The sequence below is a fragment of the Anabas testudineus genome, chromosome 21 (genome assembly GCF_900324465.2).
Source record: "Anabas testudineus chromosome 21, fAnaTes1.2, whole genome shotgun sequence".
Lineage (NCBI taxonomy): Eukaryota > Metazoa > Chordata > Actinopteri > Anabantiformes > Anabantidae > Anabas > Anabas testudineus.
In genome coordinates, this window is record NC_046629.1 from 2,422,307 (window position 1) to 2,446,586 (window position 24,280).

General features: G+C 44.0%; 1 protein-coding gene across 2 annotated transcripts; it reads left to right on the forward strand.

Annotated features, from left to right (window-relative positions):
* Positions 1 to 5,138: 5,138 nt before the first annotated feature.
* LOC113172785 (norrin-like) lies at positions 5,139 to 23,355 on the forward strand. 2 transcript variants are annotated; one of them, XM_026375811.1, is made up of 3 exons: positions 5,139 to 5,199; positions 16,675 to 17,115; positions 20,333 to 23,355. In XM_026375811.1, exons 2-3 carry the CDS (start codon positions 16,909 to 16,911, stop codon positions 20,555 to 20,557), a joined length of 432 nt encoding a protein of 143 aa, XP_026231596.1. In that variant the 5' UTR covers positions 5,139 to 5,199; positions 16,675 to 16,908; the 3' UTR covers positions 20,558 to 23,355. The 2 variants fall into 2 exon arrangements, with proteins under 2 accessions (XP_026231596.1, XP_026231595.1); XM_026375810.1 differs by lacking the exon at positions 5,139 to 5,199 and adding an exon at positions 5,726 to 5,868.
* Positions 23,356 to 24,280: the final 925 nt, after the last annotated feature.

Consider the following 24,280-nt stretch of genomic DNA (forward strand, 5'->3'; position numbering starts at 1 on the left):
AGTAAGGGGATAAGTCAAACATTAGGTAATCAACCATGCTATCCCTTCTATGTAACTAGCACACATACACACAGGGTACACACATCTCTTCTGCATCATCCCCCTTCACACTGAGCACAGAAACAGTGCATTACATCACCCCAGGCATTATCAGGTCCTCCCCGTCTGCTCTCACACATACTAAAATATTCCCCAGTCACTCCTAGTCAGTGGTGGCAGGGAGCTTCCTGAGTGCATACTTAGCCTTTTTATGCTTTCTGAGCACAGTGTGAGAGACCGAGGACAGTGAGAGAGGAACCTCCCCACTCCCCCCTCCTCTTCTTAACTCCTTCTCCTCCTTTCAGCCTCTCTTCGCATCCACACGTCCCATTTTCTGCCCTGTCATGCTCAGTGGCACAGCAACAGCTAATTGAATGAACTGCATCCACATCATTGGTCTTTGAAACCTGGTTGCAACAAATGATGTACAGAACATCCTTTAGGATTAAACAAACGACCAAACGTATTGGTTTTCACATGCCCTATGTGCCCCATGCAACCACAACAGTGGAATTTAATGCTGCTCATGACAGATAGCATCACAGTCTGCTGCTGATGGATATGTGGAGCTGCAGACGGTCTGCGGTCAGAGTTCCCACTCTGACCCTCGGGATTTCTGTATCTTTACTGTCAACAGCTCCCACAGTGAGATGCTGTGACTCACTGATGTACAGGATGGTTTAATAGCTTTTGTACAATACTGGAGCTCTAAGGCAGAAATAAGCTGTACCAGACTTTGGATACCCACACAGCACTTGTTGTTGTTCTTTTCACTGGACTTGACAATACGAACAACACTAGCCTCATACTTTGAGATAACTTTTATTAAATTTGAAAATACAGTACAGGGTTGTCTGCTGACTCATGACATTCTAATTGGACTTCCCCCTTCTCAATTTTATTTCGATTTCAGAATTTTAAACTGTATAGGAGGCCAGTGGCACACATTGTAGCATCAGAAGTCAATAAACAAAAGTAAAAGTTTGCACAAGGATACAACTCCTATGAATCATCACCCTCCCTGATGTCTCCTCTCTGCAGGTGATGTTTTATGGTTTGAGTGACAGCTTCTTGTTGTCTCTAGGCTCGTTGTAAAGACTCTGCCTCTTTCTTTTTTCACGTTTCTTTTACTGCTGTTCGGCTTAGGTCCACTGCACCATAAGAAAAACTGATGTACAGGAAGGTCAGAACCTCTCTGAGGTTGAACTGTTTGTTCACATGCTGTTTGTTACTGTGTGCATGCATGATGGGCTTGTCTGATGGCGTCATGGCTAATCTATGAAGCCTAAACAGATATGTGAAGACAAGAGGAGAAATGTTTCTATTTAATGACTGCATACCTCTTTTCTCATGACAACAAATCCTGCGCCTGGAAGCACAGAGACACACACACACACGCGTGACTGAGCACCTGTGTTCAGATGTTGTTTTTCTCAGAACTCTTCCCCCAAAGCAGCAGTTTGGCCCCACACTTCAGTCTGAATAAGCTCCCAGTAATTGATACCATGGTGTATGTCTTTTTTTTTTATTTAGTTACTTTACCTGATTTTTACACAATTTAAAACCATACAGTAACTTTAGATTTATTTTAATCTTTCCTTTTTCAAAGTTGAAAATGTTTCCGTAATAAGACCAATGGTCCGCAGCCATGCTAGCAGATCTGTGAGGCCGTGCAGTACTTACAAATCAATAAAGTAGTCCTAATTATAATAATCATAAAGTTTTGTTCATTGTTTCCAATTTGTCCAACAGTGGTTGGACAGCAGCTTTAGTTTTTTTGTTTAAGTATATGCAATTATGTAGATTAAATTTAATTCAGCAACCAACGAAAGACTTGGTCAAAATAGCAGCTTAAAGCATGGCTGTGTTTCTTAACTGATTTAAAAGGCCGGCTTCAAAAAGACTAATGTTTACCAGCATCAGAAAACATTATTACGTATATTTAGTTGTCTAGTGTTAGCTTGACGTGATCATAACCTGTCAGTTGGTTTGGGAGTAAAAGCTGGATCCACATCTGTTCACAGTTGGGTTTTTAATTCCTCCTTTCTTCTTTAAACAATCTTACACAATTTGAAAGTTTTTAGACAAACTTTTTAATAATGCAGCCAGTGTAGAAACAATTTCTTAAAAACTACCTTGGCAAAACATTACCTGTTGGCTCCTGAGAAACAAGTCAGTTAGAGCTGGAGCCTGTCACTGTCCCAGGAGAGCTATAGAAAAGATGGAGCAGTGTACTAAGTGTTCTCTGCCTGGGCAGACTCCAGGCCCTCTGTAACGGCACTATCATTTCTGTCTTCCCCTCATTCCAGTCATTCCTCAGTGACTTTGGGCATTGGCACAGAGAGGGGGGTGGTGGGAGAGAGGGCTGAGGCTTAGACCCTGCTTTACAGGGTCAGCCATTGCCCCAGGTACACATGGGGAAACACTTAGCTGCTCTCTCATTGTTCCGTATCTCCTGCTATCCCTGTCTCAGAATTCTTCACTTTCTCTCTTTTGTCCCTTCCTTTCTACACGAATCCCCCCACCCAGGGCTGCAGTTCTCATTCTTTATGCCATATCATGCACATGACTGTGTATTTGTGTGCAAAAAGGTGTTAAGATCATTATCTACACTGTGGTCTGTACTCACTCTGTCCTCATCACCTCGTGAAAAGTGCGGTTTCGCCTTAATACCGGTGTTTTATTCCTGTACTAGACATTATCTTGTACTGGCGTCTCCCCCTGAACTCCAAAACCAGACCTGGTACACTCATCAAACATCAGTTATCTTTGGCAGCTGCTGTGACGTTATTTTACCTGGTCAAGAAAAGACAAAGTTATTCTACACCGGCTGCAAATTGCAACTATGGGACTATTTTTGATGTGCTTTTGGCTCCCAGCGGAGACCATTTTTGAGGCAAACATGCCTGTTTTTCAGTTGCACCCCGGTTCACATAAATCTCCCAGAATTACAGTTCCTTCCATTTTTTCTCTGTAGCTGAAAATAAGGCTGGAAATCAATCTTCTAAATGAAGACTGAATATGCCTGTGAACCAGCAGTCAGTCTGCAGCTTTGTGCCTCTCCCAGATGACACACACAGGCTTCATATGGGCTTTCATGTACTGAAAGAAACAACAGAAAGCTTTATTTGAAACAGAGAAACTTTGAGTAGGGGATCAGAGTTTTACTAGTGTATCATTCCACATTCTTGTAGAGCAGTGGTGGCTCAGGTGAGATTGAGCTGTGATGTGACCCTGCCCTGCTAATCCCATTCTGATGAGATGATGACTCATGTCAGGTCCAGTCACATCTCAGTTGCTGGTGCTCATCAGAATAGCATGTTGAAATGCCTACAGCCAAGGTGGGACTGATCAGGACTAGGACAACTGCCACATTGCGCTCTCAGTAGTCATTGGCTTAGACTCTGGTGTAACGAGGGCGCAACCTGACCTGCGGCCTAATCACTAGTGTGAACTGCCACAGGGTAAGCTCCAACATGCTAAGTGGGCAGTGACGCATCACTAAAATGGACTTGTGTCTGTGTGGAAAATTTGGTTAAACAGTGGAGGAGAGTTTAACATCTCAAAAAGCAAGTTACCTGTCGACAGCTGTCACAAAGGGGCAGCAGTACCATCCGTTACTATCACTACACAGTGTTTCTACAAGTTGTCAGAAAGCTGCCTTTTCTGCGATATGTCATCTCAGTGTGTCCCGTCCTTTTGCTCAATATATCTTCCGTCGTCTGGCTCTTTCCTCCGCTCTCTGCCTCTCACCCCACCCTCTTCTCTCCGCATATGGGATTCACATTTGGCTTCACTGAACATTTTCTTAATGTGATATTGTGATACATTATCTGAAGCCATTTACTCCCTGTCACCACCTCTCATGTGGACACAAACTGAGCAGGCCAAGCAGAGGCGGTCACATACTGTCCAGGTGAGTTATGACCATTTAATTTGACACCAGTTCACAGCAGGGATCATTTACAATGCCTGAAAGTGTAATCAAAATACAAACTGTGCTTACGTGGGTCTCTCGCTCTCTTTCTCACTAGGAGCCTGTTGGTGCTGGATAAGTTTTCACCCTCTCCTGCTGCCGGCTGTAAATCGCTTCTGTCGAAAGTGTGTGTGTGCATGTGTGAGGGAACAGAAGGTGAGAAATTTGGGGGTCAGCCGAGGTCTTTCAGGTAATTGTGCTTCTTAAACTTTTGACCCACTAAGCCCTACTTAGTGTGGTTCAACTTGCTCCCTTTATTTCCCCTGAGAATTTTGCCTCCACATACCAGGGTGTGTGTATGTGTGTGATAAAATAAGTATCTGAACATGTGCTGTTATTGCACTCAATGTTATTCCTACAGTTTGACTATGCACTTGTGATTTAATCAGGCCGCTCCATCCTGCTGTGCCCCTCAACATGTACGAAAAGTAAAAGTAAAAGTAAAAAGTCTGGATTCAGAAATGAGATGATGTGACTCCGTGACTCATTTGTGTTTATCCCACCTCCGTTAGAGGATTGTAATTTATTGGTGACACTTCAGTAACTTAATTTAATGGAGCACCAAAACTGGAAACACTCAAGAGATGAGAGAAGCAGAGCGCCTGATGCAATGTATCACAATAATGTGGCAGTGGTTGTGTGCAAAGCCTCAGAGAAGGTATGACTGCTCTTGTCTCAGGGTAACACTGATGCTTCCCTCATTATCAGCTCTCCATTCATCACAGTTTGTCCCCTTTATATGTTCAGGGTGTCTGTCTCCAGGTTGAGCCATGTGAGGATGATGGATGAGGTCGTTACAGTTTATACCTCCTCTTTTCTGGGCTCTATTGCTGTTGTTTTCATCATTTCCAAACATACAGGCACTGCACCGTACATGTAATTGTTTACAGATGAAGACAAATAATCCAAAATGAAATATCCACCAGATGACTCAGGCCAACGTCTGACCCACTGGGTCCTGTGTATTTTTTAAAAACTGTGATTAATGAAGTGCTTTTTAAAATTTAAATTCATTTACAGAGTTTGAAAAATTCCAAACTTTTGCAGAACTTTCATGTTGAGTGAAGTTGAACATGCTTTGTATTATATCATTTGAACTTTGCCTGCAGGTGGAGGATATGGAGCAGAGTCATTGTCCAAACTGCCTACAACAATGAGATTCTCAACTAGAGCAATTTGCTGAGGTGAGTTATTTAACTCCTCTTCTTTTCCACACTCCCTCCCCCTCACCCATCCCACCTGCACACCCCACCCCTTGTGTCATGGTGGGAGAAAATGTGTGAAGAGGAAGGCCACAGGGGCCAGTTGTTTTTAAATAAACTAAATCTGCTAACAGTTTTATAACCCTGACCTCGTAAAACTGGCTGCAGCTTTTGGTCAGCTCTCTCCTGATGGGGCGAGCAGAGCCGTCCAGGACTGGAATTCCCATTTGCCGCTGTGGAGCGTGTCGGTGCGTCAGCTGGTGTGTATGTGTGAGAGACACACACAGAGAGAGAGAGAAAGGGCGTATGATATACGATTGCTGTGTCACAATCCACATGTGATGAGCGTCCTCACAGGCAGAGCATCCAGGCAGCTCCCTCTTTCTGGTGATTTCCCTGTTCAAGAAAAAGAGAGAGAGTGGGACTCTGTGGACAGAGGAGAGAGAGAGAGAGAGAGGAGGTGAGAGAGACAGTGAGACAGAGGGAGGAGAGAATAGTGCTCAGACAATCAGCATGTGTGAGAGAGGTAGAAACAGGAGGAGAGAGGAGCTGGCTGGGAAACAATAGTTAAACAACAAATCCAGTGTCGCATGCAGGATCTCAGCCTCGCTCAGGATACCTCTGCTGTCTCTCTGCTGCCGGGTGCTGAAGGTAAGAGAACCAACCTCACGATCACTCACAGCCTCACAGGGATCTGGTCCTTTTTTATATTCAGTATGCTGATGATATATTGTATAAAAACACAAGTTACTCGTTGACAGGCTGTGAAAGATGCTATAATTTGTACAAGTGTGAGATGATGTGATGCACGTATACAAGCTGTACCTACATGATACATGGTCAGACTCAAACACAGTTAAACTTGTGCTCACTTTATTCTCTCACGCACATCCCTAGACTCAGGTACACATGACTCTTTTATTGCAGGTATTTTCTGCTCCTTGTGAGTCCAAAGACTGCAAGTGGTTGTGATTAGGACTCTGTGTGACATGATGTGTAATCGGAGGAAACATGTTTGTGTTGGCGCTGGCGGATTTGCTAATCAGGCACTGACAGCAAAGCTGGAAGGATAGTGGAACTCGCACAGGTTGTTAGGAGTGTGTGTGTGTGTCTGTGTGTGCCGGGGTGTGAGGTTAATCGTGGTGTGAATAACTTTGGATATGTATGGATATGTTCTACAGGTGCATGCGTTTATGTCTGTGAGTGTATGATTGACTTGGCCTGTTCCGCTGGGCCCTGAGGCTGCTGGCTTATGTGAGAAGATGATGACAGACATAATAGACTCTGTGGTAGGTAGGAGGAAGAGATAAGCTACCATTTCCATATAACTGAGAAAAAGAGGTGTGCGTGTGAGAAAGAGAGAGGAAGAAGGTGTTTAAATGAAAAATGAAATGACTAAAAAGGAGTGGGGGATAACGAGGAGGGGAAGAGGAAGAAGTCCAAGTAGGAGGAAGAACATCAGACAACGAGACGGAGCGGTGAACCCTTCAGAGGACAAGCAGTGCCAGAGGAGGACACAATAAATAGGAGAAACAGAATGAAACTGAGATGTGTGAGAGAGGGAGAGGGAAAGAGGACCGGAGGAGGTGAGAGTGACAGAGAGCCTGACACAAGAGGAAAAAAGAGAGACTGTGATGCAAACATCCCTCCAGACATCCCTCTGCTCTTCTAGTGACACCAGACGAGAAACAGTTTGTACAGTGAGAAGACGTCTGTGCTTCTTCTCCGGGTCTGCGTCCTCACCTCAAACTAAAAATCATCTTTGAACTGTTTGGAGAAAGGGAAAGGCGAGGAAGAGGAGTGGGAGGTGTGTGAAACGTTGCACATTCAGCCAGGTGCAGATAGACAGCAATGCTCTGGCAGAGTCGTGCATGGTTGGTTTGGTGTCGGAGCTCTCACGTTTCATATTCTCACACATGCATGCAAACACACACACACACACACACACACACACCGGGGCCCATTGTGAGTGTATTTATTTGAACAGCGCTGAAGCACCGATAGGCCGTTCACAGTGTCTCATCGCCCCAGGAATTTGCTTGTGACAAATGGATGCGCCGCACGGACCGCAGGCCATCGAGAAGATGCTTAACGCAGCCCTGACAGACGAGCATGTGACAGATCTCTGCTGCTCGAAGAAACCTGGTCCAATGTGATAAAACAAACACTCAGTATTTTCAAGAACACCTTAGGCTTACAGCTGAATGGGGGCGTGATCTAGTTTCATGCGTTGCTTTTAGCCTGCAGCTTGCTGCACTCTGATGACGATGGAGAGAGCAGAGGAGGTGGATTTAGGATTTGAGGTGCATGTGTGTGTTGACCCGGCATGATTAGGGGGTCTGTTTTTATCACAGCAGGTTACACACCATGCTTTGAGCAGCTCCTGTTCTGTGATATGTTGAGCAACAGAAATCGGAGAATATTCATACATCTCTGCCCTTTTCTCTCCGTCTCTGTCTCTCCAACGTTTCTGAGAAGCCTAAATTGTAAAGCTAACACAAGCTTAGCTCCGGCTCACATGGCTGCCTGTCATTGGCTGAACACTGCTTTCAAATCCACACTGTTTGTCTTATCTTTACTGGGGGGATATATTTAGTGAGGAGCTTAGCTTTTAGGAGGTTGGCGCGTGGGGAGGGTAAGAGAGGGTGACAGTGTGTGTTTGAGAGAGTTTGTGTGTGTGTGTGTGTTTCGGGAGCTGGCGTCAGTAGACAGTGGAAGAGCTTGGCACTCTGCATGCCAAACTGTGTGTGTGTGTGTGCCCGTACTGTTTGTGTGTGTAGCTGGAGGACAGGTCTGTGGGTCTGTACCCCCCCCCCCCCCCACCTCCCTCCAGTGAGGAATCTGCCCTTTAGTTTATTAAAAGCTGGTGAAACAATGGAGGGAGGTGAGGTGGAGCAGGAGGAGGGGGCTAGTTAATAGAAAAACATGACGTAAACTCTGGGCACGGTGCAGCGGGGGAGCGAATCAGAAAAGAGTGTGATGATGTAGTTAGACGAGAAGAAGGGATCGAGGTGATGGATCAGAAAAATACACTCCCATCACTCTACCTGTCATTTCTTCTTTGATGCAAACGCTTCTACACCATTTTTCAGCCCCCCTAAAACTGTCAAAATGTATTGAAAGATAAATCTTATCTCTTAAACTTTTTAAAATAAAAATGTAATTAACTAAGAAATGAAGGACAAAATTATCAAAGTTTTTATTTATTTATTAGTCTTCTTCTCTTTGCTATCCTGCGTCTTCTGCCCTCTGCTGCTGTTCTGTCCTGGGTGATGAAGCAGACGATCCCTCTGAAGATCCGGCTCTTAGACGTGGCCCACGTCCCGTCACATCCCCAGTAATGTTCGTCGCTACAGCGTCACACAGCCCCTGTACTGAGTGCACTGTACATACTGTATGTGTGCGGGTTTGAATGTGTGAGAACAAAAACCCATAAGTGAGGTGGGCAGGGGATATTTATACATGCACCCCACTGCTAAGAACAAAATCTGGTAATGTGCACTGAGAAATTCTGTTGTACACAACATATGGCCTGAACAGTTGGGAGGCGTCATGGTGTCACTTTACAGACAGATTTTCACTGTTTCACTTTTACCTCTTGAACAAAAATCTTCATTATGACTTGTTTCACACCTCAGATCTTTTGAGCTTTGCTTCAGAGGGCAGGAGTAGTTTCATCTTGAACAAGAGAGGCCACTGGGGCTGATTTTATTTTTAACGAATCTGCCTCATTTTCAAAATATATGATGTTATTTGTTTATAAATGGCCTAAAAATTATGAATAATGTTTATCACAACTGTTCAGAGCCCAGGTTGAAGTCTCAACACTGCTTTTGTCAAAACCTCTATATATTTAATATACTGTGCAAGTAAAGCCCTCCATTTGAAGACCAGGAAGACTAATTTACCCGAACAATAAATAAATTAAAAAATGTTAATTAACAACATGTTAATTTATCTATTACTTTAGTGCCAAGTGCCACAATTACTACACTTTATTTCACTTTGGATAGTATTCTGTTCGTAAAGGTAGCATTCAGTATGAAATACATGAGTATTATGAGTAAAATATAATCAAAGTAAAAACTCAATATACCAGATAATTACTGTGTATTGTTACACATAATGTCACACATGTATATGTATATGTACAGTATATTGTATAGTGAATCTTGTAGGTTGTTCCTCTTAATCTGCTAACCACTGCAATAAATAGCAGTGGAAGTAAAAATACAATATTTCCAAAAGTACAAGTACAAGTACAACGAATTCTAAATAACAAGTGCCTCAAAATTCTAATGAACTGTAAACATTAAGTTTCTGAATGTACACAGATGATTGTCTCTCACTGGTGGGTCTGAACGTGTGTGTGCACAGGAGACCTCTTTCCCACCGTAGTCTCTAGGAGAGACATCACAAATATCTGTGGTCCCTAAGCTTGGAATCAGCGTCTCATAGCCCCCAAAGTCCTAAAGCTTCAAACCCGGGGGGTTGTGGTATGTGAGGAGGGATTGTGTTGTGGTTGTGTGGTTTGGCTCCCCACATATTCTTAACCCAGTCTGGATCTTTTTGCAGGTACTCAGGCCCTTCTTGAATCTGGCCCTTGGCGACGCGGCTAAAGCTGTATCTACAAAAATGAAATTTGATTTGCTCTGTGACACATGATATGTCTTTTAATAAGCAGTAAATGCTAATGTAGAGATCGGTCTCCACACGTTATCTGTGTGTAGTCTCATACTGTAAAATGAATACTGTGTTTTATGTGGTTGGTCTGTGGGCCTCCAGCCAGTGTATAAACTCTGATAACTGATGTAGCAATGCCACCTGACTGGAAGACGGCACAGATTACATTTATAGGTGCAGGTATAGCTGAGCAAATGAGCAAATATAATGTGCCTAAAGCAATAACACAAGAATTCAGATTTTACTGAGAACAACCATAAAAACCTCACAGCCCGAGTGGAAAAAGTATGTGAACCATTGGAACTAATGACTGGTTGACTCCACCCTTAGCAGCAATAACCTCCACCAGGTGCTTCCCGTAGCTGTGGATCAGACCTGCACATGGTTCAGGAGGAATTTTAGCCCATTCTTCCTGCAGAACTGCTTCAGCTCTGTCATATTCTTTGGACGTCTCATGTGTGGCTCTCTTCAAGTCTTTCCATAGACTCTCTATTGGGACTCTGACTGCAAAAGGTGGATTTTATTTTTCTGAAGCCACTCTGTGTGTGTTTTGGGTCAGAAATTTCACATTATGCTGAACTTGGGAATTCATCTTCCCCCCAGTGGCTGCAAGCTGGCCCGGCCCTGATGGAGCAAAGCAGCTCCACTGTAACGTCCCAGACACACCTTTACATCCTGTAAGATTCTGCCTCAGCGTGTTTGTGGTGACATAAACTGTTCGGTTGCTTAAAATTGAGTTTTGGTTTTGTTCACCGCAGCATCAGCAGCAAACAGTTATGTGAGGTTTCCAACAATAAGAGTCACACTTAGACCTGTTGTATTGTATGTAGTCCACCGTGCACTGCTCCCTGTCGGTTCTATGAGTCCGATGTGCACTGACTTCCATCAAGTGTAGATGAGAGAACACGCAGCTTCAGTTCCGTCTGTTCACGTGTGTAGCCATCAATACTTAAAACATCTTAAATCTGCTGGTGCCAATAAAAAAATCTGTTTTTTTACGGCCTCATTGAATCTTGCCTTTGTTGGTCCAGGACACAAAATGACTCCAGAACCTTCTCTTCCTCTCCGACAATGAAGCCACCACGCCAGACTACTTGTTTTGGACGTACTTCAAACTTGGCAAGGTTGGGATAGCTAATTCTAGACGTCTCCTCTCTTCCCCAGGCAGAACAGGACCCAGTCTCCCTCCCTTCTTGTTACAACAGAATATCTCTTTACCTACTTGAAGCAGGAACAGTGCCGTCTCTGTTTTCTACCATTTTACCACATGTACCACAGTTTTCCCACTCCAGAGCTGTCACTGATGTTAGACCAAATGCTTTAGGATAACCGAGATCCTGGAGTCAGACTTAAACACTGACCATGATCACGCTCAGTTTCTTCTCTCGCTCTGTGGACTTTTCCTCAAATACAAATCTGAATGCATTTTAACAGATACAAGGCGGCTTCCAAAAATCCCTCATCTCGTCAAATGGAGAATTTCTGGCCTTGCAGCAGCTCTTCTACAATAGTCATCAAGTGAAGCTGTTTACTTTAGTCGAACTGAAATTTCATGGGTGATTGAGGATGAATGACACGTATTTTGTGGAGCTCTGCTGCCAACGTAGCTGCTTTTTGTAATGACAGCAGTAACGACCCAAAGTGGGTTTTGATCCAACACTCCCAAACATTTTTAGCGTAGTCAAACCTCAGAGGGGTACAAATGCTCGATCTGTCTCGGGGATAGATGATGGAAAAGGAAACATGTAGAGATGAGTGTTGGGTTGATACCAAGAGAGGAGGAAGGTTGCACTCTAAAGTGGAACACAATGGGGATTTGTTTTTGTAATTATATCAGACAGACTTGCTCGGTTTTAGTGGATGATGGGGGGATAGATCCAGGAAAGATACAGACCGGAACGGTTATGGGTTAGCCGGTCATTATACTTGGATGAGATGGGTGGGATGGAGTCGACAGGAGGATCCAGCTGCAGTTTGTGAACGCTCAGCGTTCTGCAGATCTGAGTGCAGCAGTGTGAGCGAGCTGGGGGAGAGAAGGCCACACCGGCTCTTCTGGTGCCCCTGACCTTATTGACTGAACGTCTGCTACAGCACACAGCAGGAAGGCAGCCAGGCATCACACTCAGATAACCAGTGAGTCTGCACACTCCCAGTGCAGTAATGAACTCACTCACTCGGATACCATCTCCATATATTATCTTAAAAGCCCCTGTTGTCTGAGCCAGCTGCTGTTCGTGGCTATGTATTGATATCACCAGCTTTCAAAGCTTAAGCACGAGTCGCCGAAAGAGGCAGTAATTATGATGTGTAGTCACCTTGTAGTGAGAGATGTGCCTGTTTGCACAGCAATAGCATTTAGAGCGCAGCTGCCCCTGTGGATGCTCAACAGGCAGATGACAATCAATAGAAAACCGTCTCTCTGCTGCACGTAAAATGTAGGAATGTCTGGCTAGTTCCACTAATTGGTAATCAGCAAACACGGAGCTGGCTGCAGACCAAAAGGACAACATTTGGGGTAAAATGAAGTTTCTTTGGCTTTGAATCATTCCTGTCATTATTTTTGTTTGCTTTACTTTGCAGTGGGGCCAGAACCTGTTGTCTGTTTAACAAAAACACATGTTCCGCTCGTGATTTACAAGGAAATTCTGTTGCAGTGTCACGTTTGATTAAGCGTGTTTACACTTCAGAAAACATTTTCACTGGGTAGTCACATACTGCTGAAAAACACACTTTTCATGTCTTGGACCTCACTGTGAGACTGGACTGTAAATCCAACTCACTAAAATACTCTATCTCCTACACTTTTGTCAAGCTGAGGTCAACAGTGACCGATCTGATCATCACCTTTCAAGATGATTTGGTTTTATAAGCACTCATCTGGATTCATATTTTTCCTGTTTTCAGCCTCCAAATATTCCACGAGATACACTAAATATGTGGCTCTCAAGCTGCAGAGCCACGTCATCATGTCACAGTAGACGTCTCAGTGTGTTTGTGCTGCTGTTTGTCATCACTATGGCCATTACATCCGTTAGGAAATGTAATAACTGAACTCATTTACATGCTTATAGTACTAAATGTAAGATGTTAATGTTAGATTTTGATAGCCTTAGTTCTTAGCTGCCTATCACTAGTATCAACTACGCTGGTCTCAATCACCTTGACAGAAGTGGTTCGCAGTTCTAGACCAGCAAAGAGTTGGTGCCACTCAGGCAAAACACAATGGTTCAGTCATCAGCTCCAAATCAGTCCTTAGCTTGTTGGATGTCTCTGACTAGACTCTAAGGCTTCAAATATATCTGAAGTGGCCTGTATCAGATTTTTGTGGACAAACCAAAGCAGATTTTTTTGAGCCACTTTAATGTGGACCTGTGTGTTTCTGGATCAGATTTTGAAACTTGCCTCGTCTGTACACTTCACCGGTCCACAGCCTGGTGGAGAGATGAAGACGTTTCTAAGTAGTTTGACATTTGTACAGAAGCTTCTTTCAAACTGGAAGGAACGCGTCATAACCAAACTGTTTTTGAGGAAATTGTGTGATTTGGATGTTTCACAAATTATTTTGTTGTTGTTACTATTGCAAGCATGTGGCTCAGATTTCTGTTGTATCAGCACATATGTGGCAGTTTAGGACGTCAGCAGTGTTCCCATCAGTGCTGGATCCATGTAGCTGACAAACATGTGAACCATCAGGACAAAAAGGTTGAATCTCACTAAACCATCAGAATCAAGTACTGAGTCTGCTTTCACATTGAGTAATGTGAATGCAGACGACCTGTGTCTGTCTGAGACTGCACAGTGGCTGTTAGGAGCATTTTCAGTGAAAACAGCTGCCGGCTGGGTCCCAACACGAAGCTAAGAGTTTTAACCAAAACGGGAAAGGTGTGCCCAGTAAAAACACAACAAAACAATGACATAAAGAACCTGAAACTCTCTGTAGAGCTGAGGGGAAGTCCAGAGTCCAGTAATTATCTGGGTTCATCATTATGTGCAACCCCTTTCACATTACACACAGTTATTTGAGAAATTGTTATGGTAAAAAAAATGATAATAGCAGCTTTGGGCTTTGCAGAAATCTTGCCTTAATTATTTTATCATTTGCTCACATAGTGCATAAAGTTGTGTACCACAAACTAAACACGCAGAAAATCTGGGACCAGTTAGTGTTTTTCCATCACAGGGGTTGTTTTTTCCACTGAAGCTACCATGTCTCTGCTGTATGAAGTGCACTTATTGGAAACTTGGAGACCACGGGGAACATATACAGTGCACACAGGGTGGTAAGGTTGCAGGAGGTCAGTCATTATTTCAAAGAAGTGAAGGTAGATATGTGGTAAAACTACCTTCAGTACCTCTGTGAGTCTGAATTTGGACCAATCTGGGTGGCTGCCTCATCTTGATTCTTTCTTGTTGATTTTATCCGTTAGTGATCCCGAAGCCTCGACTCGGTGTGTGAAGCTTCAGACAAGCTCACTAATGATGGTGATAGTGATACGAGCAACAGATACGGGGATAACAGTGGTCGTTGTAATGCTCGGCCAGGTACGGCTGGCAGGGCTGGACGTGCTGATGGGTGCTGGCTGCTCCGAGAAGAGCTGGACCATCTGCTGTGTAAACCCCGCAGCACATGTTCGACGGGCCAACGAAACATCTCGGGGAATATTTATTTTAACAGGCCAAATGATACTTAGCTTTCTCTCAAGAGGAATGTTAAGGTTAAATGATTCGGCTTAGAAAGAAAAACAGTGTGGGTGAAGGCGGAGGGATGGTGGAGGGGGCACACGGAGGTTTAGAGTGAACGTGTTCTGTGATTTGAGCACAAATGAGGAAGTCAAAGTGGGAGCTTCTATAGAACTCACAGATAATTTCCTCTGCTTTAAAAATGCCAAACACACAAACACTGCTCGAGAGTTTAGTTACGGCCACAGTAACTCAAGGCCACTGACTTCAAACACACCTGGCGGTGTAGCACAAACATCTGAGCCCCATACAATTATTGTCCTTCTCTGGGCCCTGCCAGAGAAAGGATTATTGCATTTCACAGTACGTACATACAAATATGACTTCACCGCACAGCTACACTGAAAACAAGTCCTGGCCCAGCACGGTGCAACATAAGAGCAGCATAAAACAAAATTGGATGCTTAAGGGTGCAATCCAAGTACACAAGAAGAGCGGTGTTGAATGATGAGTGTTCTGATGCTGCTCAGGGTTTATTTGCATCAGTGATGTTTGTGATCTACAGTTTAACACTTGTTCCTCATAACAGAACAGGCTGTTTATTTGTAAAAAACAAATTTCTTCCTAGCTGTAAAAACTTCACTTATCAGTCTTGATGAAACCACCATAAACAAGAAGTTACCGAACTTGTTAGTCGAGTAGAAATGACTGAAATTCTTTGACAGGTTAAAAGAAGTGATTATCTCTGCACTCTGCACCTTAAGATAACATAAATATTCAGCTTTATTATAATGTAGTTCTGTAGGTCAGAGAAAAGGAACTAAATGTTTCCTCAGTGTTAACACCACAAAGAAGAGACTTAATGATGTGCACATTTCCTTTGAACTAACAATTAGTTTTACATCTCTCAACCTTTAAATTCAGTTTTTAATGGTGCAACCAGATCATTAAGTAAATCAGTAAATCTCAAGAATGTAACTGCAACCAAACTCCATTTTCTGTTAGCATAAGGAGGATATGTTGTTAATTTACATATAAGATGAGTCACATACACATTAATACTGAACATCAATAAAATGACAAAGTATTTCTTATCCACCAAACGATCCAATCTTGCAGCACAACATCTAGTTTATCTGACCTTTGGTTGTGTTTAGACTCTCACGGCACTTGGTTAAGGTTAGAGAAAGACAAGCCAAGCCTGATGAGCCAAGCTTAAGAAGCGGTGGGTGTTTCACTGTATGTTGTACAGATTCCCATTTGTTATATTGGGCTGAATAAATAAATCTTGATTTGATGTGATTTAGTAAAGACTTCACACGCTAAGTAATGAGTTGCTGGAGCAAACCAGTCCAAACCTTGTGTGAATAAAAATACATTTAAGCATATTTCAATATGAAACCCTTCAACACATATTCCTATATGAACCAGGTTATGAGCAATAACTATATAAAACTTTTTTTGACCCTTAAACCTCGATCATTACGCTCTTTTCACTCTCCCCGACCTCACATGTCCACACATCTCACACTTAATTCACAACACATTGCCTGTTAGCAAACGTGCCTCAGCCAGCACCAAGCTTCCTCTTAACATGGATCTTATTGTCAGGAGGACGATAAAAGTATGGAGTTGGGGAAAAAAAGAACTACATAAATACTAGTGCAAATATGCTGCGGGACTGGCACAGGGTTTGCAGCTTTGAGAGGGCTTGTTGGGAGAGTGATTTGTTTTAATGAAAAGTCTTTCCTGGGGAGAGTTAAGGGCCGGGCTGCAGGCTGTTTGTGCATGACTTAGGTTTCTGTTCTGTAATAAAAGCACCAGGACTTGTGTGTGTGCAGCGTGTGGAGGCAGCCAGGTTAGCAGACCCACACAGTCATCCAACAGTCAGTCACTAAAACTGGCAAAAGGATCTATGAGAAGCTTTATTCACTGAGGGGAGAGTGTGGTCTCTTCTACAGTGTGTATAGTGGGATTCCTGGATGCACAAGAGACTAATAGACAAAACATACTGTACACACAATAATATTTCTTTTCTCGCCTTTATCTGTTCACGTTTCCACTGATGTCTACCTGTTTGTCTTCTTCCTCCAGACTGCGGTGGATCCAGACAGTGTGGGATGGATCGGTGCAGAAAAGCCGCCCCCCTACTGCCGTTCTCCCTACAGGTCCCTGACCTTGAACCTCCACTCTGCTAGAAGGAACAAGAGAGAGGAGTAGACGTCTTTGACGCCCTTTGTGAGAGCAGAGACAGAAAGAGGGAATAGCAAAGACAGCGTGACGGGCTGGACGTCCTCTGAGGATCCCAAGCTTCAGGGTGGCCTGATCATGAAACCCTCAATCTCTGTGGGCCCCCCTTCTGGCATGCTGCTGGTCCTGGTGTGTTTCCCTCTGCTGGGCTTGGTCCAGTCCACCAACAGCAACAAAGCCAGCGATATAGGGCACCCACACCTGGGAGAGTCAGACCCACAGCGCTGCATGAGGCACCACTTTGTGGAGACCATCACACACCCGATTTATAAGTGCAACTCCAAGGTAAGAAAGACCCAGAGGCTCAGATTAGGCTGTGAACTCGCTGCTTCAGTAACCTCACCTGTTCGTTTGGTAACAAGTTGGTTAAATGAAGTCCACCTCACAGATGACCTAACTGTTCAGTTAGCTGCTAAACAACCCTCAGAGACAGAAAAAACCACAGAGCACCTGCACCAACGAGTGAAGTCATTTAACACATTGTTCTCTGTCTCCTACTCTCACTCCTGTTGTCCACTCCGTATGATCGACCAGCGTTGCTTTCTTTTCATCACTTCATCTCCGTGTCTGTCTTTTCGACAAGTCACACGTCGTCCGTTTGTTTTTCATTCTCAGGCAGTGTGTGTGTGTGTGTGTGTGTGTGGTGCTGGACATGGGCCACGCTGCAGACACATTTTGCACCTCAGCTGGGACTTTCGGTTTTGGCTGAAGGGGACGTCTCCCTGTCAGCCGGCTCTCTTCTGCCTCTGCCAGCGTCTAAAGAAAGAGAGATGGGCTAAAGAAAGAAAAAGAAAAGTGAATCGAACTAATGACGTGGACGTGTGGTGCTCGTTCTGTTTCCTCCTCGTTAGTGCTTATCTTTTTAACCAGCATGAACCTGGTTCTGGTTCAGGGCTGTTGCTGTTGCTGATACTCTGATGTTTTTCTGTACCTCAACATTATAGTTGATCATAGTCCAACTTCAGGCCCCTGATGCAGATCATTGGTCTAGGACAGCAAAGAGTTGGTGCCACTCTGAAACCACTTTTCCAGGCCTTGAGCCGGTTCTTTGGCTGTTGGAAAACAAAGAACTGATTTGAAATTAAGCACTGGCTCCGAACCAGCTCTGGAATTAGCTTGGTGGAAAAGGGGTATTAGTGAGCCACTTCATGTAGAGACTGATGATCTGTTGAGTCACGCCAAACATGTGAAGGCTATTGTGGAAAGGTGCCGTCAATTTTCTCCCGTTCCTTTTGTTGTGCAGCCGTGCAGCTGTTCTTCTGGTCTGAGTGATCAGTTCTTTGGTGTTTTTTTTATTCTCTGACTCTGAGTGCACGGAGCAGGTGGCCAAACCGCAGCTCAGCTGGGGCAGGGCTGAGCACGCTCACAGCGTGAACTGGGCTTTATACCAGTACACAGAGAAGTGACCGAGCACCTCGGTCTATACAGAGTCTCACAATGTCCACCTGCGCCACGATGTGCTGTTTTTTTGGCTGGGTGGAGGTGTATCTGTGTGAGGGAGACGAGGTGACGTCAACTTATCTCTGCAGTGCTGTCGTCTGGTGCCCAGAGGAGAGTGGAGTCATTCTCGTCTATTTATGAATTTACAAATGAAGCTTAGTCAGGTCGTTACAGGCAGCAGTGACCAGCTTTTAGTTTGAATTTAACCACATTATAAGAGAATTAAACACAGAGGGAAGTTACTGCAGTGGCAGCAGTTTCTAGCTTTAGGTTTTACAAAGGTTGAGGAGGACGTGTCATGGTTTGGGGAATGTTTTCTGCAGCAGGAGTTGGACCTCAGCTTCATGACAGAGTGAATGCAAATGTTAATAAGAACCTTCTTCAGTAACATGCAGTTCCTTCACTGCATTCGTCACCCAGTCATTCAAGTCATTCAAATCGAGGGCCTGTTCACTTCCTACTAACTGACTGTTGTAACCATCAGATCATTGTGTTATAATCTTTCTTACAGTCATTGCACTTCTCTAATTTTGATCATTGTGTTGTGCTGTCGAAGTGCTTTGGTTATTTAGTAAAATACTATTCTAGCAGCACGGTTAGTCACAGCAAAGGTTCATTTAAATGTTGAGCAATGCAGATTATTAATAATGAAAACAGTGTTCATAAATTAAGAGACTTTTTTCTTGTTACGGTAAAAATGTTTTACTACTTAATTTCTTCAGACATTCAGACAATCTTATCCTGTAGAAACCCTGCAATAAATCCTATGACAGCGTCCTTCAGCTGTTTCTACAAGATGTTGAATGTTCACACGTCGATCCAGTTTCCATCCACGAACATTAAGAGTCGGTTCAACACGCTCTAGTCAAACACCAGCCTGTGAAAAACAAAACATGGAAATAAGTGATGAGGGGACAAAGAAATGTGTCTTTGTGGCTCCAGCTTGAGATTTACAGCCTGCCTTATAAACTGCAGGTGAGGGGGTTGAAGGAAGTGAGCATATACAAGGTGAGAGGCTCTAACAAGAGACTTTACTGAGTTGTATTGGGACTGAGAGTTCTGCTCCACATACAGAGTAAGTGAAGATATCTGAGGTTTTTATGGGATAATGTTACTACTGTTTTATTTAATATGGTTTGTTTTACTCACAGACATGTTTCAGGATGTTGCAACCACAACTACTTCACACCACTGAGTTTATCCAAAGTTGACCCACAGTCTGAAGGAGAAGCAGTGTATTTAGTTGTGTATTGATGAGTTTCAGTCTGTCCGTAACTGCAGGCTGGACGTCACCACTGTAATAATAACTTGAAGTAATAACTGATTTAAGGTTGTGTGTGTGTGTGTGTTGAGGTTCTGTCCATCTAACTGTCTCTCACCTCACAACCTGGAACTGATCATGAATGAGAGGAGGAGAGCGGCGTCACCGGAGAGGAGCGGTCCCGTTTTACAACCTGATCCTCAGCTGGGACTGAGGCAAATGGTCTTAAAGTGGCGACAATACTCCTGACGTGTGTGTGTGTGTGTGTGTGTGTGTGTGTGTGTCCAGACAGGCTTTTATCAAAAGTGGGTACATGGGTGGCGACACACAGCAGCTGACCGAAGGACATGACACAGAAGTCTGTTTAGGGAGGAGACAGGAATGTAGTGACCCACAGAGGAATGCCAGTCGGATGATCATAACGCTAATAAGGCCGGTGCTGTGTGTGTGTGTGTGTGTGTGTGTGTGTGTCGTTAGACGTGTGAAGTCGCACAGAAACATTTGCCACTGTGAATGAAAAAATGGACTTCAGATGTAAACCTTGTGCGACTGACCCTGAGCTCTGAGCTACAGCAGGTGTAGGAACATGTGACTGGCCTTGTTGTTATCTCTCCGTTTGCAGGTGCAGCTGAGGCTCAGGAGGCTCGGGAGATATTCGGACCCCAAACACACAAACACTGGCTCATTGTACCCAGAGGCGCTTTTCTCCTCCCTGATAGAGCCTGAAGGTCAAGAAAAAACCTACGTGAATGACTGATGTGCTCTTTCCTAACTGTGTCTTTCCTGCATGCTGTGTTCCAGATGGTGCTGCTGGCTCGCTGCGAGGGCCACTGCAGCCACACGACCCGCTCTGACCCCCTCATCTCCTTCAGCTCCGTGCTCAAACAGCCCTTCAAGAGCACCTGCTCCTGCTGCCGACCGCACACCTCCAAGCTGAAGGCGGTGAGGCTGCGCTGCGCTGGCGGGACGCGCATTACGGCCACTTACAGATACATCCTAGCCTGCAACTGTGAGGAGTGCAGCTGAGCGAGGAGCAGCACCCTCCCAAACCCTCAAGACGCTCTGCATTTATGTTGGCCGTGGGCCTTAATCTGAAGCCGTCCAGAGAGTTTTGGTTGATTATTGGATCAGAAAACCACCCCAGAGGACTCTCAAGATGCTTGTAGTTATCTTGGGAGTGACAGTTTGGAACATTCATACCACCCTCACTTAGGCCTTAAACTTGACCTGCAGGCCTTGGGACTCACACAGAACATACTATACCCTCTCTATTATGTGCATTCAATCAATACGAATCATACTCCAGCACACATGGCTAAACTGCTGCTCCCACGGGCCGGTTGGAGACCCTCCTCACTGCAGAGACCCACTGCACTCTGTAATTCATAACACACCACAGTAAGAAAGCTCATTACAAATATCTACACCAGCTTCAGCCAGCTCCATAAACCTCCACCATGCCTTTGACAACAAAACAACATGGCTCGTTAAAAAGCAGCATGGCAAGAGACAAGGCTCGGTGAGAACGAGGAGACGTGGACCTATAGAGCAGCGCCTGCGCCGCGCTTATTCAGCCCATAACATTTTACACACTCCCTGCAGACTTTCATCTAGCTGTGTAAAACATGACGAATGATGACAGCAGAGCTCATCAGGTGAACTATAAAAGAGAAAGTGCCAGACGGTGTAAAAGGAGCTCATGAGGATGAATCCAGCCTCTGGGGGGTGGTGTGGACTGTCGGTAGACTGTCGGCGTCATCAGTGTTCATTTGAAATGTAATCTATCATGTTTGAATCTTTGTGATCTTCCTGCCAACATCATTGAAACTGTAGCTTCTACTGGGCCGGATTTACAAAGTGCTGCTTTTGCCGTGTACTGTTACTAAAAACACATCCAATGTTTTGTCTTGAAGGAAAAATGCAAACTGTGCTATGGTTGTTCTGCTTGTGTCTCTAAAGCCCGTGTAGCTTATCCTCACGGTCCATGATGAATACAGAGCTGCAGACTCCCTTTAATTCATTGTGTGTGTGCACCAGACTCAAACGTCACTCAGCTTGTTCCATTTGTGGCTTCTGCTATGATGCAAATTTCCTAAACCACTCAAACTTAGAATGCGGGAGGTTTTATGGAAGCAACAAACAACCAGAATGAAAGTTAGTGTTTAGAAATAACTATGAATTTTATTTAACCACTATTAAATCTGGACAGAATAAAATTAATCTTGAAGAATAAACACCACAGATTTTCTAACACTCAACTATTTTTCTTGGAAATCAATCTGTTTGACTTTAAATGTTTTGAGTTTCCTGTATTTGAAACTCCCTGAAGGCCACTTCGAGGAACTCAAACAAACATTCCTCAAATTCAGTTCAACTGTGAGAAATTACTTTATTTTCTGAGTTGGTAAAAAACACAAATGTTGATGCCTTTCAAAGTAAAATCCATTTCAATGCAATCGTTAGTAACTTCACACAGCTGTAGGAAAGTGAAGCATCGCTGCACAGGTTGATATCAAGTAGATCAAATAGAGAGTGGCAGACACTGTTTCCTGTGAATCACTTGTCCTTGTGATGAAACCTTCCTGCTGTATTCACACATGGGCTCAACCAGACTTTACTCGGGACCAGATGCTTCGAGCTCCTGCGTTCTGGCCTACAGCTCTTCCTGGTAGCGTCTGGATGACGTTAGCTGTTCAGCACTCACCTTTTCTTTGACAATGAAGAATTTCTTGTTCTTCTGCTCCCAAATGGCAGCGTCAACAAATCCACATCAAAAATACAAACATCTGTAAATAAACAGTGATTCAAACAGGTAGACGGTGATAAAGTCCTGTTTTCAGTGAAACACTGAGTTGGAAATTTGCTGGTGTACGATTTGAATATTTGATGATTGGAACAGAAGGAAAACGAACAGGCCCTCAGTCCTGAGTGTGAATAAAAGGTGTAAAAACCTTCAAGTTTCTGAAAATGTTTAACTAACTAAACAACTCAGCAGCAGTTCAACAGTTATTTAAGTAAAACTGTAATTATGATGGCATCTCTTTGCTTCCCTAGTTTTTAGCCAAAACCTTTAGATGACAGAAAGTTGTTGATGAATCACGACCATCTTGTAACATTTATTGACACGGAGCCTGTTCTCTGCCAGCATGTGGTACAATAAAGCCTAAAATAATAAAAATCCTGCTGAGGTGTGCAAGATGCACGGAAGACAATGGGTCTCTGGGCACAGACGTAAAGTCCCTCTAGAAAGGATCAACACACCCAGACTGACACCGAACAATGCAGAAGCAGCCATTTCCTCTCCCTGCAGTTGCTTTGAATGTATTTCTCCTAGTTTTGTGCTTCGTCGTAGTAAAGTTGTGTCGTCCTGTAGCCTTCACGTCCTCATACTTCTCTTTGTCCTTATAAGTCAACTTGTGGTTGTTTATTAAATAATTTGATTTACTTTCCAACAACAAACACTGATGGTTACGTCAGAGCTTCTAACCCAGGGGCCCCTGAATGCTCGGGCCCCCAGGCCTGTGCCCAGTTGGCCTGTTCAGTAATCCGTCCATGGCTCTGGGGGTGCTGCTGACCCTGTTCCTCCATGATGAGGGAGGATAAAACCTGAATCTTCCTGTGTGGATCAATGAAGTATCATTAAAACTCTTTTCCAGAATGCGTGTGAAGGCGTGACAGTGCTCAGCAGACCTAACGGGCTCTTTATGGTCTTCATACGTACACGTACAACATGTGCACCCTGTACAGATGTCTTTGTTTGTTCTGAGCTGAAACTCTACCCTCCCCTGTGAAACGCTGCAATCTGCTGTTCTGTAGATGTTTCAATCCCGACTGCAGCTGACAGCGCGGCCGGCTGCTTCACACGTGAACCTAATAAAATCGTTTTCCCTGTGACTGTGGAGATTAATCTGCTGTCTCCTCTCACTGTGTCTCTGTTTTATCAGCACACACACACACACACACACACACGAGGCAGGGGGTATTAATGTGGGGAACCAGTGGGCCAAGATAACGGCTGTCCAGATGATGCTAACTGTGTCCTAGTAGAGAAGAAGACGACTCGATTGGTCAAACACAGTTTTTCATCTCAGCCACATGTGGGCGTCACATTTCTTCATCCTTGGTCCTAATCACAACCACCACAGTGTTTAAAGAGGCATTTTATTGCTCACTAACAAGACATTCACGTCTTTGTGTTTGGGTTTCCATTAGTGCCAGACCTTCACAGCCATGGAGTGGTATAGTAATTCACTGGTTCCACGCTCTAAGGACAGGTTCACAGTTTTTCGAATCAGGTTTAAACCATAATCAGGGGCCCACATGAGGAGAGGATAGAATCTACAGCGTGATCCAGGTGAATCCAGTCAACCTGACACTGCTTTTAAATAAATTGAATCTCTATCCTCACACTGCTGCTCAGGATGGAAAACGAAGCACAAAGATCTATTTAATGTGATTAACATTCAGCAGATCAGCACGAGAAACAAGTAAAGAAAGACAAAATAAACAGTATACACAGAGAAACATTCACACACATTCAACTGCCAAACATTTTACCAATCTTCATCAATAACTTCACTAATCACCAACACACTCCTTACACACACACACACACACACACACACATTCTCCAGAGCAGCCACATTTTTCCGCTCTTTATTAAAATAAATACTGAGACGTTGCCTTAAAACTTTTAGATGCTGGAATTAAACAATAGAAATTCCAGCGCGCTCAGGGGATGTCTGGATA